The sequence below is a fragment of the Cydia amplana genome, chromosome 17, assembly GCF_948474715.1.
Source record: "Cydia amplana chromosome 17, ilCydAmpl1.1, whole genome shotgun sequence".
NCBI lineage: Eukaryota > Metazoa > Arthropoda > Insecta > Lepidoptera > Tortricidae > Cydia > Cydia amplana.
The window spans coordinates 5,309,474-5,324,910 of NC_086085.1; the positions used below are offsets into that span (position 1 = coordinate 5,309,474).

The window sequence follows — 15,437 nt, forward strand, 5'->3', positions numbered from 1 at the left end:
CCATTCAAAGACACGGACCAATCATGGCACGGTATAAGTGGCAGAGGGGGTAGCGTTACTATGCTCAGTCTAGAGGATTCCTAGTCTATGGTAGGTAGGTACCGGTACCTAAGCGGTTTAGCTACTTTCTCTTGGAATCTATTGCGAATAAAAGTTGAAATGCAGGCACAAAATTCGCGCTCTTCAAAAAATAATAATCTCCATTTCGCAGTGAATTTTTAATTCGAAAGTAATTTTAATTGAACATTGAGAACAAGTTCGTTGCGAAAAAAGATAACAAACTTTTTAACAAAAAGGAAATTTCTGCTTTGTAACAGATAAAGTTTGGAAACTAGATATATATTATAAAATAAAGGGTCTAGCCAGGCATCATACAGACAATTTGATTTTAGTTTAAAACGGTTTTATACCAACAGGCGGATAAACATAAAGTGTAACACTTTAAACTCTCGCGTTTTGTACACATATTTAATTACACAAACGGATCTAACGCGATATAATTTCATTGTTTTTACCTTTAATTCCGACGTTTCAGCTGAGTTGCACCAGCTGTGGTCACGGAAAGACTGACACTGAGACTGACTGACTGACTGACTGACTTTGACGGGTAGCTGCAATTTCTTTGTCTACCCCGAACATTTTTATTAACTAATTTCGGGTAGTTTAGTGGTGTTTTATTAATATCTCCGTTGACATTTGTTGAGACGTCAGTCTTTCCGTGACCACAGCTGGTGCAACTCAGCTCAAACGTCGGGATTAAAGGTAAAAACAATGAAATTATATCGCGTTAGACCCGTTTGTGTGATTAAAAACATAAAGTGTTTCAATTATCAATCTACCGCTTAATTTATGTTTAATTCCTTTATTACAAATACATTATATAAGTCAAAATGACCGATTAGGGGTTAGGGGTCACTTGCATCATCCCACTAACCCGGGTTAACCGGTTAAACCTGGAGTTATCATGGTTACCAGTACAATTTGAAACTGGGGTGATGGTTTAACCCCTTAACCCCGGGTTAGTGGGATGGTACAAGTGGCCTTACAGCAGTGGTTCCTAACCTTTTCAGTCCGGTCACCCCTATGACTAACTAGAGAACCTGATTTTACCCCTCCTCCTATTACCATTGGGTAATAAAAAATAAAATGTGTACATTTGTTGTATTTGTTATATTAGGTTAGCTTATTACCCCCGTAAAATACCAGTTTTACCACCACGGGGGTAATTACCCCCAGGATAGGAACCACTGCCCTACAGACATACAGAATTTAAGCTTGTATTTAGCGCCTTTATGAATAACGATAAGTATTTTCGCCTTTTGTTTGACTTTGTATAATCTGTGGGGGGAAGGGAAGAGTCGTGGAATATAAGGAACTAAATATCTGGGAGACCGAGCTTTGCTCGGAAAACATATAAAATCTCAAAAATTTGCGTTTTCCCAGAGATAAGACCTAGCTACTTAGATATCATAACGATTATTTTCCATAATGTAAAGTTCTGAAAAATGGTTAGGTTTTAGAACTTGCTGCCACAAAAGTGGGTTAGGTTAGGGTTCAACTGCGACCCTCGCAAAAAATAAAATATGAATAATAACATCAATATTAGGATAACCAAAATTAGGGTTTTTAGTGTTAGGACAACTGATCATTATGACAAACAATATTAGGGAATGCATCGATAGGAGAAAAGACTTTAGGGATTTAGATATAGATCCACCACAAATAGTATTACGTTACCGCGATAAATTTTAATCCCTCATTTATTTGATCCTTCCACACGCAGATTAACGATATTACGCCATGCCACAGTAAATGCATAAACAGTATCACAGAGCCCGATTTAGATTGAAGAACATATTATGGTTTTGACCATATATTGATACGACCTTGAAAATCGCTCACGTTGATTGGTGCGTGCGAAATGAAGTGATAGCCGCACGCGAGATGCGCACCAATCACCTATATAATGTGAAATGTAATGTAAATAGTATCAATTATTATAATTATGTTGTTATGTGTAGTGTTAGTTTCACGACGTATTGGTTTATCTGTAATGTTGTGTAAACGTATTTATAAATAAAATAAATAAATAAATAAATAATCGTCATGGTGTATCAAAACCAGTTCAAAACATATTTCCGTTTCTAATGTTGTAATGTTAATTTCTGTAAAAAACAGTCTATATCGTTTTGACGACTGGTCTGGCCTAGTGGGTAGTGACCCTGCCTGTTAAGCCGCGGTCCTGGGTTCGAATCCTGGTAAGGGCATTTATTTGTGTGATTAATACAGACATTTGTTCCTGAGTCTTGGGTGTTTTCTATGTATTTATGTATTTGTATATTATATATATCGTGGTCTGAGTACCCACAACACAAGCCTTCTTGAGCTTACTGTGGGACTTAGTCAATCTGTGTAAGAAAGTCCTATAACATTTATTTATTTATTTATTTTATTTTTATATAGTTAAATTGTACCCTCCGCAATTTTCTTCATTACACTAAAACCTCAAACAGTACGACACTAATATTCCCGACGACGCTCTAAAATTCGTTTAAACTCACGTAACACAATTTTAAAAGGCGAATTAATTGTTTTAGAACATGGCGGCACACAAATTAAGGGAGGCTACATGCTGCGCTACAAAAGTAAGTCATTATTACCCTGTTGCACTACATTAGATTAAAATCGTGTTTCCGAGAAAATGCTGGTGCAAGTGGTGCAGTTTTCTTAGTAGTTCTTTCCTTATCACTATCAGGGACACGCTGATAGTGATAAGGATTGTTAAACAAAAATCTGTATAAACATGGGTTTATACAGATTATGGGTTTATGGTTCGTTAATGGTAACGAGCCATATTAAAACAAAAACGCAATTCAAGCTTCATTGCCACTTCATAGTCCTACAATAGAAGAAGATGATACATGAGTATATTATATTTGTTATTGGTGGTAATTTTTACCTTACCATATCTGATTGTGCCCGATAAAGGCCAGGACCGACCACATCGCAGCCTATACACAGCTTCTTGTGATTTTTGTCATACAGGCATATTCAATTATCCAGTGTGTCTATTAGGGCTGATTTAGACGGCGCGCGAACTCGCATGCGATTTTAGTTACATTGCGTACTGCCCAATTCAACCGACCGATCAAATGTAATGAAACTCGCATGCGAGTTCTCGCATCGTCTAAATGAGCCCGTTGCGGTGTGGTCGGTTCCCAACCGGTTATTTGAAGAAATGTTCTGTTAACAGGGAAATACCTGTGGAACTCGTGGTCGGAGGAGTGGGTGGTGCTGTACGACGACTCAACCATGGCATGGTTCAAGGTACGATTCAAATATACATTATTTTTCACGAGGCATCATCACACATCTCTCTTAACCACTACGAGGTTAACTACCCAGGAAGAAAATACCAACGATATACGTGGTCCGGGATACATTAAGCCTTAAACCAGCATATTTGAAGCTAATATGAAACCACAATATTACCAAGACTCATAGCGACATATATGTAAGGTGTTAAAATTCTGAACCCTTTTACTTATTACTTTAAAAAAATACTAAGCTCTTAACTAGACGGGGTTGGCACACCGCGGCTCGCGAGCCACGTGCGGCTCTTTGAAGGTACAATCGGGGCTCTGTAAGCCACACGAAAAATAACACTTGAGAGTTCTTAGACCACTGATAACAACACACAAGTGTTGTCAGTGGTATCTTTAACACATTTATCGCTGAGCTACGGTCGTAGCGATACGTCGTAGCCGATTACATGGGTTTCCCGATATGTACCTAGCGGGAATGCTTCGTAGCAACCAATAGACAGCGTGTCGCGATTAGCGCTGAATTGGCTCATAATTATTGTTGTTTTTGCTTTGTTTAGCTAAAGCCAGCCTTAGAAAAGTTTGCCGATCCCTGAACTAGACTCTTGTTCCTCGCTTAGTGTTTTCGGGGCGAATCGATGCGCGGTTCACTTCCAACTATTTCCATTAACCCCGCGGGAACTTTAATTGTTCAGCATGACAAATGTGAACTCCGAGGTTAGTCGTTAACATACCGCCGTTAGCTGACTATTTGTAGGCCTTATTGAAACGACATTAGGTTAACTTTTGGTCTGTTTAGAGTACACACCGACATCTCTCTTGGTCTTAATTTCTTTAAGTTAATTTACTGTTTGTCTGTGACAGAGATCGCCTGATCGAAATGTATATAGCCTGACCAGTAATATATGATAATTGTCAAGAGGGCGCTGTTATTCTCATGTATAGGGTGACAATTCAGTGTAGTATGAAAAAATTAGTTCCAGTGAAATTCCGCAACATGGCGCACCCTCAATAGATCCTGGTTCACCTACCTATAAATGCGAATAGATAGGACGACATACCTGGCGTATACCATAACCATAAGTAAATAAATTTGGGGAACACGGCTAACAAGTACTGACATTATGAGATCAGACCGATAATTATGTGTATAATCCCTAGGACCCCTAGGTATTTTAAAGTTTGATGATTCGGGCATACAAAGGCAGTAGCAGTGGTTTTTCGGTCTTGTTTTTTGAAGTGAAAACTTCTTTAGCGACGCTGGGCACTTTTTGAGGTGGGGTAAAAATGATAAACTCGAGACAGCGTAAGGCGATCACGTGACCGTAAGGGGCGTAAGGCGATCACGTGACCGTAAGCCCCGTAAGGTGGCCACTCATAATTTAAATGGCATTTAAATCAATAAAGAAAAACTCAATGTTATTTGACATATATGTTGCGGACTCCTTTTCAAGACTCTTTATACCTATGTTCAAATAATTTGACGTTGTCATGGCAGTATGTAAATAAACATGTCAATGAAAAAGTGTGATCTTATTTGAGAATGATAATAATATATAATAAATAGAATACCTCCGCTAAACGTATGTATCGTGTTACCGGGCGTCGGTAACATAGTGAGGTGAGTTTTCACTTCTATCGGCACTCCCGGAGTGCAACCGTTGTTGCTTGTTTTTCTGATGATGTGTCACGGCATTAGTAAATAATGATATACTCAATTTCAGCATTCGCCTCTTCTTATTTTTGAATAAAAAAAAGATTCTTCATGAATATTTCCGTTTCAGTGGAACGATTTTTTTCTCTGGATATTAACATAGCTTGGGCACAGATTATATAATAGGCTTGGGCTTACTCTACAAGGAATTTTCCAAGTAGATGGCATTATATTCCATCAGAGCCAACAATGGCTACATTTCCAGCCAGGATATTAAAGCCGATATCAATCACATGATACGACCACGGTCATATTGCATACCTTATCTCGCCGCCCTATCAGCGCCATCGCAATAGGCGGTTATCACACTGGATGGGATTCGAACTTCACTCCGATGTTTGAGTTAGACAAGCAACGCAATACGCGTATTATCGACATCCCGCTCGCACATCGGAGCGACGTGCGAATCACATCCAGTGTGATATAACCGCCATACGAGTACAGGTCACCTGCAATAATATTTTACTCTTCGAAGTCCGCATTAAATATGTGACACGCTCTTATGGCTCTACAAATAATGTCTTACAAACATTGTGCCTCTTGAACGGTTTCTAACAATTACAAAACGGTTATTATAAGGAGCGTGCATCAACTAAAGGGAGCAGCACAGTAGCATATTTGCATACGTTGAAGATATTATTTCATAGGTTAGACTTGTGTGTAACATCATTTATGACTACAGGAAAGACGTAATTCGTACTTTAAAAAAAATTACGCCCGATAGTCATTGATACTCTCAGCTCCTGAACAACTAAAATATAAAAACAATACGTACATGAACATTAGAATTTGTCCTTTTAATGTCCAATCCTAATACCACTATCCATCCCCTGTCCACTAAAATTCAAACAGCAATAAATAAAAGTTGGCTCAGCACAGCGAGATCAATACGAGATCGGAAATGTAATCTCAAGAAAGCTATTCTGCCGAATCTAAACACTGTCTTGGAAATACGGATGTCTTGGCTCATATCACTTTTTCAATTCTCGCGTTTCGCGTTTGTATTCTGGCGCTTACCTCACTCAACGCGAGACAGCACTTAGTACGGTCGAGGCGGAAGATATGTTGGTTTATTTTTCGTATTTTTAACCGATTTCAAACAAGATATATACAGTGGTATTACTAAAAGAAATTAAAAACTAGCTTAAATCTAAAATAGGCCCTTGAGGCATTCTACCAAGGATGCTGGCGACATTTCCTCGCTGTATCGCAATGCTGATACGTTGTGCGAGGTAGCCGCCAGCTCTTCGGTCACCAGTTACGTCAACCAGACGCTTCGCGATTTCTGCGAACAACTTATGCGCGCTGGGACCCCATGGACCTAGAGTTTCAACTCCAAAATAACCGATTTCAAATAGGAGGTTCGGAAAGTCGCAAGCAGAAGCTATTTATTAATAAAAGGAAAGCAATAGGCGACCGTCATCTCCCCAATACAAACATCTTACTTAGGGAAACGGTCACTGAGGGTAAACACTTCCGCTGCCGACAAATTGAACGCGTAGGGCTTATTGTGTTGTTGTGTAGCTCTTGACTACACTTGTTTGTGAATAGATGGCAACTTTTCCCTTCTCCATCATTACCTATATATGACAAGATTTGTGGTGTGTTTTGCATCGGCATGAATAGAGTAGGTATCGTCAATAGCAGAGGTAAGGAGTAAACCGTGCTTGTGAATTTATGCACGGATTACGAAAACCCTAAATTTTGTTGTCTGATATTTACATTATTAGGTTTAGAAAGGGTTCCGAATGGTAACATCTACATATATTCTATAATAAAGAGTTAAAACAAAACTTTTACACCGGTGAAGTTACCATACTAATGGGTACATTGTGGGCGTAGCAGAGTGCTACGCCGGCACTAGGCTTGTAGCTCGTAGCGCTACGAGCTATGCCTGAGAGCATTGTTACGTTGAGAAATGCAGGAAATAATTGTGCGCTTAGATTTTTCACACAGCAAAATGGTGTAAAAATGTAAGTCACAAAATAAATGGTAATGTGTAGATGTAAGTATAGGTACGCTTATAAATCAATTACGTACTACAAATAATTTCATTCTCATAGTGTTATTTATAAAATTTACATCGAAGTCTCGATTCCTTTTGAATCACGCTTCAAAAACTCTCAAAAACAGACTTAAGTATGTCAGGAATAAACAGGCACGAAGAATGAGTTGACTTCTTCAAGGCATATTATCGCTCTAGCGAAAATGAGTGTACCTATGATTATTACACGTATCTGTAGGTATACACTTTCTAATCAATCAAATCTCGTGACATTCTCCTAAGGGAATTATTATCAAGGGACTATTTCACAAAGTGACTCCAACAACGACCCATCTGAGTGGACGCTCGAGTTGAGCGTGCAGCGGGGCGGGGCGTGCGGCGTGCATGTTAAACAAATGCAAGCGTATAGTAGCGGCCTTAGTGCACGCTGCTCAAATCCCTTGGGAACTCGACGCCACGCTGCACGCCCCGCCGAACGCTCCGATTCGAGCGTCCACTCAGGCCTTACACTTAAGTGTAAGGCCTGAGTGGACGCTCAAGTTGGGCGTGCAGCGGGGCGGGGCGTGCGGCGTGCATGTTAAACAAATGCAAGCGTATATGAGCGGCCTTAGTGCACGCTGCTCACATCACGCGTGAGCCCGACGCCACGCTGCACGCCCCGCCGAACGCTCCGCTCCGAGCGTGCACTCAGGCCTCTTACACTTAAATTCCGAGCTCGCCGGTGTTTCACAGTCGTTTTCCCCGGGCCCTTGTTGATGGCAAACGCCGTGATTCCACTCGAGTTAAGATCATTGTGACAAGTTATAACAAGTTTGCGAACTCGACGCCAGTCGGCTTTTGGCGAGTTATCATAATAGGTGGCGGTGATATTCATTGAAAAATCTGATCTTGACGTGACGTTGTTTTTGATTACACGGTCGTGGTCTGTATTGTTAAATTTACATTAAAATTGAGTTGGCGAGGTTAATTTGAAGGACGTTGGGTCAAAATTATTTTCGTTGTCTTGTTTCTATTTTTGTCTTTTAGGTATCAAATAAATAAATAAAATTTAGTGATTGTCTTACAAGTTGTAGATTATAATTCGCTTGAGACAAATTAAAAACTAAATTTTACCCCATACAAAAAGCTCCACTCTCGCACATTTTTTTAGGGCAAAACACGAGACAACGAAAACAATTTTCGCGATGGGACCAACTCCGAAATCATCGTTATTCCACATCATAGTTAGTAAGGAAATAAGTATTTTTTTAGGTTAATCCCAGGGTTAAAGTTGTTCAATATTCACCTCGTAGACTAGCCATAAGATTTAAGAGAAAAAACAACTCCTTTTAAAAGTGCTAATAATACGCACTGCGAGTAATCTGAAACCAAGATCAAATTAGGATCAGATTTTTAAATATCAAATGCCACTTCCGTTCGTTAAAGTAATCGGGGGAAGTCCAAGAGCGTATATAACAAAAGAATATTTGATAACTATGTATATAATTATTGAAACTTTGATTCGTAGAGTAACATCATTGATTCGATCGAGCTTTCTCATTTGAACCTGTTTTAGAATTTCGTCTACCTGAACGTTAACTTTTCTAAATAACTAGATAACTACATAATATCAACAAGCAAAACATAAATACGAAAAATTATGGTTTTAGTAAACGGGAATGAACCCCAACTTTTGGCAGCATTTAAATATAATTTGGTTGCCTTTTGCAGATAACTTACTAAAGTATGACGCCTAGGGATTTCTTGCACGCATCATTTTCAAACTACGAATTTAAAGTTGGGGAAAGTTTCCTAAAAGTTGGAATAGTTCTCGGAAATTTCATAAGAGGTAAAGATAGTTATCGTTAAAAATGTAAAAATGTCGTTCTCGATACAAATATATTTTATTTATATATATTTAATTCAGATAACAAGATCCATACATTACAAATTAAATTAAACTAAAACTATTTCTTAAATAACTAAATTAGCCTAATTAATATGAGTCGTTTCCGACATAATTACGTACGTGCTTTCTTTGCTGGTAGAATAAAGGATTCCTAGGTATATGTATTTATATTATTTATATATCGTGTATATTTTGATGTACTTGCATATGTGTGTTAAATTTTTTAAATTGTTTTGCGGTTTATTTTAAATTTTGTTAGTAGTAGTAGCAGTTGCACCGCCCACAATCTCTCTGATTTGCCTTAAGGTTGACTGGTAGAGAATGCTTTTGGCATTAAGTCCGCCTTTTGTACGATAAGTTTTTGTTTTGTGCAATAAAGTTTAAATAAATAAATAATTTGATTAGTAATTTGAACACGAAATTCACACAAATTCGTGCTTAATTCACGGGAATGTGGACGGAATTTTGTTACAAATAGCGTAATAAACAAAAGAGTTCCCACACCGCGCCAAATGTGTTCAAATTGAGCCATTCACTTGCTGTATGTGATAATTCTGGCAGACGATTTCAGGGAGTGAACACGGAGTTCAACAGAGTTGATAAACTCCCCTCTGGGACGGTGATATTTTTCATGTTAACGCAGTACATTTTTCTCGCATTTAAGGCGTAGCGTTGCTTACATTCGTGTTTCGGCTGATGTTTTATTATATAACGTTGTTGAAACGTATAGCAACGAAAATCCATGGTTGAAATAAGTTTGTACTGAAGTATAAACAATTTGAAGAGTTCAGATAAATAATAATGATAAAAGTGCCATAGTAGTACAGTTATGAATACGATTCCATAAGTGTGTAAAAGTAAATTAAAAAATTGGATATGGACCCAAAACTATTTCCCGAATACCTACGAGAAATATAAAATAAACAATGTTGTTAAAAATACTCTAAGTATCAACATAACATGACAAATAAATATAATCCAAACCATGTAAAGAAAACTTAAAAAACAAACCTACGAGTAAAGCTATAAAATAAAGAGAAATCAGAAACGATATGCACATTTATGGACAAAATTTTTCCACATTTTGTATGGAAATATGCACATTTTCTATTTAATAGAATCTGTGCAAATTTCCATACAAAAAGTGACCCGTTTTCAATGCGTTTGAGAGTATTAAAAATTTAAGCAATACACAATACAATATTTTACGCGCAGGTTGTAGATACGGCCCTTAAAGCACGCCTACGGAGTGAAAAATGGAAACAACGCGGATACGAAGGTTCGTGCCATAAATTTCGACCCCCAATTTACCATTAAAGGGCAGTTTCTTTTTATGGTACTGTCTCGAGACTCGACAACAAAATGATGATAAGCACATTTTATTTGCGTAAGAAATCACGTCTTCTAGTCTATTTTAAATATTTTCTGAGATATACCTTTTTTATTTTTTTATTATATTTTTGTCACTTGGATTGTAGAATTCGGAATCTTGAAATGTAAATGGAAATATTGTAAATAAATCTGAATTTGGAGGAATTTAATAAGAAAGCAAGCCCACGCGAGCGTAATAAAGGCATGTCATTTTTTTTGCAATAGAAGCTACGAATTACCTTTTGTAACATTTTAAGTATTTTTTAAGTAAGTTTTGCTGCTTCGCACTTGAGTCGCACAGTAGGTCTAGCGGGGGCAGCTGCTGAGATAGCTTAGAAAGCGGGAAAAGTACGCGTGCCTGGGTGGTTATTTGTTTGTTCCGCTCGCGGTGGTGCACCACTGGGTGTTGGTGCTCGGAGGCGCGGTCCTTCTTTAGGGAGCTCGGGAGTCGCTTGCGAGAGAGGAAGTTAGTATTTTAAACATTATAAAAATGCAACCTAAGGTGTGACGAAGCTTTAGATACCTACCTATACTTCGTATTTTTTTGCATTAGAATCTTGATGTGTCTTTTAATTGAAAAACGCTTTAAAAAAATCAGTAACTATTACTTACGAAAGCAGAAGAATATAAATGATCGTATTAGATTCATAATTGTTACATATTTGCCGTAACTTATTTTTAAAACGTGTTTTTCAATTAAAAGACACATCAAGATTGTTTACCTTTTTTCTAATGCTAAAAAAAACGAAGTATAGATGAGTTTCCTGTGTAGGGATTTTTTATTTAACATTCTAATAAAATATTTTTAGGTTTACCTTGTAATAAATACGATTTACTCAATAAAACCGCAATAAAAAGTCAACCACGATATAAATATTCAAATTTCGAACGGCCGAACGGGTAAAACAACATGGGAGGCGCACGTCCGTCCCAAAACAGTCGTAAACGACGATCAGACGTGACATTCCAATAGCTAACCAAACTTTTGATATTTCAGTGCAAATATCTCGCCAGCACTTGTGAATCAACCTACTTATTATACTATTTATGATTTTGTGCTGGTGCGCTGAAGCAAATGCTTTCCTCAGACAGCCGGGTCATACTGCCTGGATGACCTGCAAGAAAGGGACCTTGACAATCTTGACACCCGTCCTTGTTTTTCCTAATGAAAAGGCTGTCCATCGCAATCCTACGCAGCGAGCGTGATGGGCACTTTTGCGTCGGGAGCAGCCTGGGGCGGGTTACAGTAGGAATATGTTTGCTCATGCTTATATTCATATTTAAATTTAAAATATTTAAATTTGTTCATAAGCGAATCATAAATACTACTTTTATTTGATTCACGATTTTGATAAACGAGATCTAACTAGAAGTTACAACGTAAAGGTCCCGTCAAACTGGCGTTGCCCCTCGCGACCATTACAGAAATACGACCAGTTTTTCGCTCCACTTTATTACTTTAAGAACACTCCCTCGCTTTTTACTCGTCTGACGTCACTCGTATTTGTCACAATAAAGCGAGACGCTGAAACTTGGGACATTTTTATTATGAGCTTTTTATTTGTCTTCGCGCCTATTCAAGTGGCGATCATGTCTGTACCTAACGTCGCTGGTTCTAGTGAACAGTAAACAACTGTAATACAACATTTGTAGCTCAATCGCTGGTCTATATTTACACAGTTTGTAAGTTCTATTGATTGAACTAGAGGCCGATTTTGATTAAACGATTTTTGATGGTTTTAATCATGGTATTAAGCATACTCTTGTACGGAGCTGAAACCTGGACGACGTACGCAAAAATAGAACGTCGGATAAACTCTTTTTACATGCGTTGCCTTCGTAAGATCTTGGGAATATCATGGCAAGACCGGGTAACAAACGAAAGAGTTCTAGAAATTGCACAGCTGCCTAGCTTAACCGCGTTTCTCAAACAGAGACGTCTGCGTTGGCTAGGGCATGTGCACAGGATGGAACCCTCTCGACTACCCCGCCGTGTTCTTCTTGGTGCAGTAGCGAATGCAAAACGTAGCGTTGGGAGGCCATTGCTTCGCTTTAAAGATTGCGCAAAGAGGGACATGATTGCCTTCCATATCGACCACCGAGACTGGGAGAGGCTTGCAGAACAGCGGACGGATTGGCGCAAACGTGTTGTGGAGGGTCGCAAGTTTTGTGATGAGACCTGGTTCGCCGCACTCGCTGACAAGAGGCAAAAGCGACGACAAGGCGTCTCAGTGCCGTTTTCCGGAAATCTCCTTTGTCAGTCCTGTGGTAGACCATGTCGGTCTCGCATCGGTCTATTCAGCCACCAAAAAAGGTGTTTCTCCGGCGTTACACCATAAATCGTCTGGAATAGACGCAAAGGCCAATGAATGAATGAATGAATCATGCTATAAAAAAAGATTATTATTTATTATATTATTTAGACCCCGTTATCTTGTCGCACTGACATTGCTTTTCCGTAGAGCGTGAATGTTTTTTTTATCGACTATCTTGATATCGATGTTTATTATAATGCAATTGAATTTTCGCCTTTTAAGTCCAATGAAAACTTCTTGATTAAAAAAATAAATAGGTAAACCGCCGGTTTACATTTGCGTGCGAGCCACGAGCCCACCGCTTACACTCGCGTCTCGTGGCTCGGCTCGCAGCTCGGCTCGTGGCTCGCACGCGAATGTAAACCGGCGGTTTGAAATTATGACTGACATATAACTTTAAGTTCTACACTATCGAAACTTAAACAGTCGTTAAAAAAAACATTCACGCTCTACGGAAAATTAATGTCAGTGCGACAAGATAACGGGGTCTAAATTTATTTGATACACTAGCATCATTTGGAGCTGATGCGTGAATATCGAAGCACTTGTATTTTATTTTGCACTTATTAAAGTCCTGAAATGTGTATCCAGACTATTTATGAAAGTGTTGACCGATATGTAGTCATTAATAAAGGATACATGTGTGCGTTTTTTATTATTACTCTATAGTTTAGTATACTATCTTAGTCACAAAAGTAATGTCGTAGTTACTAGGTACGCACAGCGCAGCCAACTCTAGTCCCTGCTGTGATACCTACCTTGTTGATCGCTCACGCTGATTGGTGCGCGCGTAATACATGACTATGTCTAACGGCCATATTCGAACTTTAAGATACGTTAAGATATATTAGTGCGCGCGAGATGCCCCGTGACCGTGTCAAGGTACATACATACATATAATCACGCCTATTTCCCAAAGGGGTAGGCAGAGACCACGGATTTCCACTTGCTACGATCCTGACATACCTCTTTCGCTTCCGTTACTTTCATAACATTCCTCATACACGTTTGCCGGTTTAGGGTGCCCTCGTGTCAAGGTATCATAACAAAATCGAAACTTACAAAATGTTCAATCATAATCGGTCTCCTTGTTGGAATGTTATACCGTGGATTTAATAGAACTAAGATCCATTACACAACGATATCTGTAGTTGATAAGTTACTGTTTATTACTCCTATGATTTTCAGTTAAATAAAACCTTGTTGGAGATAAAAAAGGGTCGCAGTCTAAGAGGTCGTCAAATACATGTTTTTATCAACATTATTAATATAACTGACTTTATATAAACGACAAAATAAGGAGGAAAAATATGTAAGTGCCGTTGTCATCTGCTCCTTGTCACATTTATGGAACAAGTCCGTCCCCATCGAATTGAGTTAAATAACAGGTGACAAATGACAAATTCCACGGTGATAATGATAAATAAAAACCGGCCAAGTGCGAGTCGGACTCGCGCATGGAGGGTTCCGCACCATCAACAAAAAATAGAGCAAAACAAGCAAAAAAATGGTCACCCATAGTACTGACCCCGCCCGACGTTGCTTAACTTCGGTCAAAAATCACGTTTGTTGTATGGGAGCCCCACTTAAATCTTTATTTTATTCTGTTTTTAGTATTTGTTGTTATAGCGGCAACAGAAATACATCATCTGTGAAAATTTCAACTGTCTAGCTATCACGGTTCGTGAGATACAGCCTGGTGACAGACGGACGGACGGACGGACAGCGGAGTCTTAGTAATAGGGTCCCGTTTTTACCCTTTGGGTACGGAACCCTAAAAATAGAGGGATCGTTAGATAGTTTTTTGGTGATTATTTGGGAGTTCGGTAATGGTTGTCTTTGTATGTTTATAAAAGTCCGACTACGCTCAGTTTACATGAATTCGACAGTTACAATTTATGGGAGCCACATAATTGAAATGAACTTAAGAATCTCACGAGCCTAGCCCCATTCGAAGTTACGGTCTTTATTTTAAAAGGCGGGAGCGGCTTTTTGGAGGCAGACTGTGTGACGTACGTACACGAACTCTAGGTACTTAACTTACCTACTTAAACTTCGAAGCGTACTTTTAACTAAGGAACTGCAGGATATATAATCCAAAAGCTGTATTATGTCACATCGCTAGTACTAAATCTCTTCTGATGCCGCAGAAAATACAGCAGAATTTATTTTCATTTGTGACGTAGCCCGAAATCAATAAAGGTCAATTTCATCATAGCCTCTTTATGACCCCTTACAAAGCCAAAAGCTGAGTAAGCTCGTGATACCAGCCCGTAACGGCACGTAAACCCATTATTAACTTACGCAAGATATTATCTAATGCTCTTCCATTGTTGCAAAATCGACCCTGTGCCTTAGCATATAAGCTTGCAATCAAGACAAATATCCAAGAGCTACAAAGCCTTGGGAACGTTACATATCGACACGTAGCGCAGTAATTTATACGCGGAATCTGCCGTAAAAAATGATGTCTTTTTAATTAAAGCGATAAAAAAAAGTTAATCGACTTAGCTATGGGTTGTGCGCATTTGGTTGGAGCGTTCATTTACGAGTAATAAATGCGCTGCCTTTATGTGCTGTCAGGGGCGCTAAACCTGGATCATTATTAATGCTCGTGAGTACCTACATATTGTTTACGAGGTAAATGTTCCCGAGCTTCACATACAGAATTTTTATTTATGGGGGAGACATCTCATTGGTATAATACTAAGGGTTCTATTAATAATACTAAGACTAAATAAAAACTCTTAATAATACTAAGAGTTCATTTCTAGTAACAGGTACATTTTAGAGAAATCTAGAATAAATACAACGTTATGAA

At 38.6% G+C, this 15,437-nt stretch overlaps 1 protein-coding gene across 1 annotated transcript in view; it reads left to right on the forward strand.

Annotated features, from left to right (window-relative positions):
* LOC134655762 (uncharacterized) overlaps positions 1 to 15,437 on the forward strand; it is a 111,402-nt gene that overhangs the window by 65,668 nt on the left and 30,297 nt on the right. Inside the window, exons 3-4 of the mRNA XM_063511228.1 lie at positions 2,598 to 2,645; positions 3,254 to 3,327. Coding sequence (XP_063367298.1) covers positions 2,598 to 2,645; positions 3,254 to 3,327 — 122 coding nt within the window. The remainder of the gene's footprint in view (positions 1 to 2,597; positions 2,646 to 3,253; positions 3,328 to 15,437) is intronic.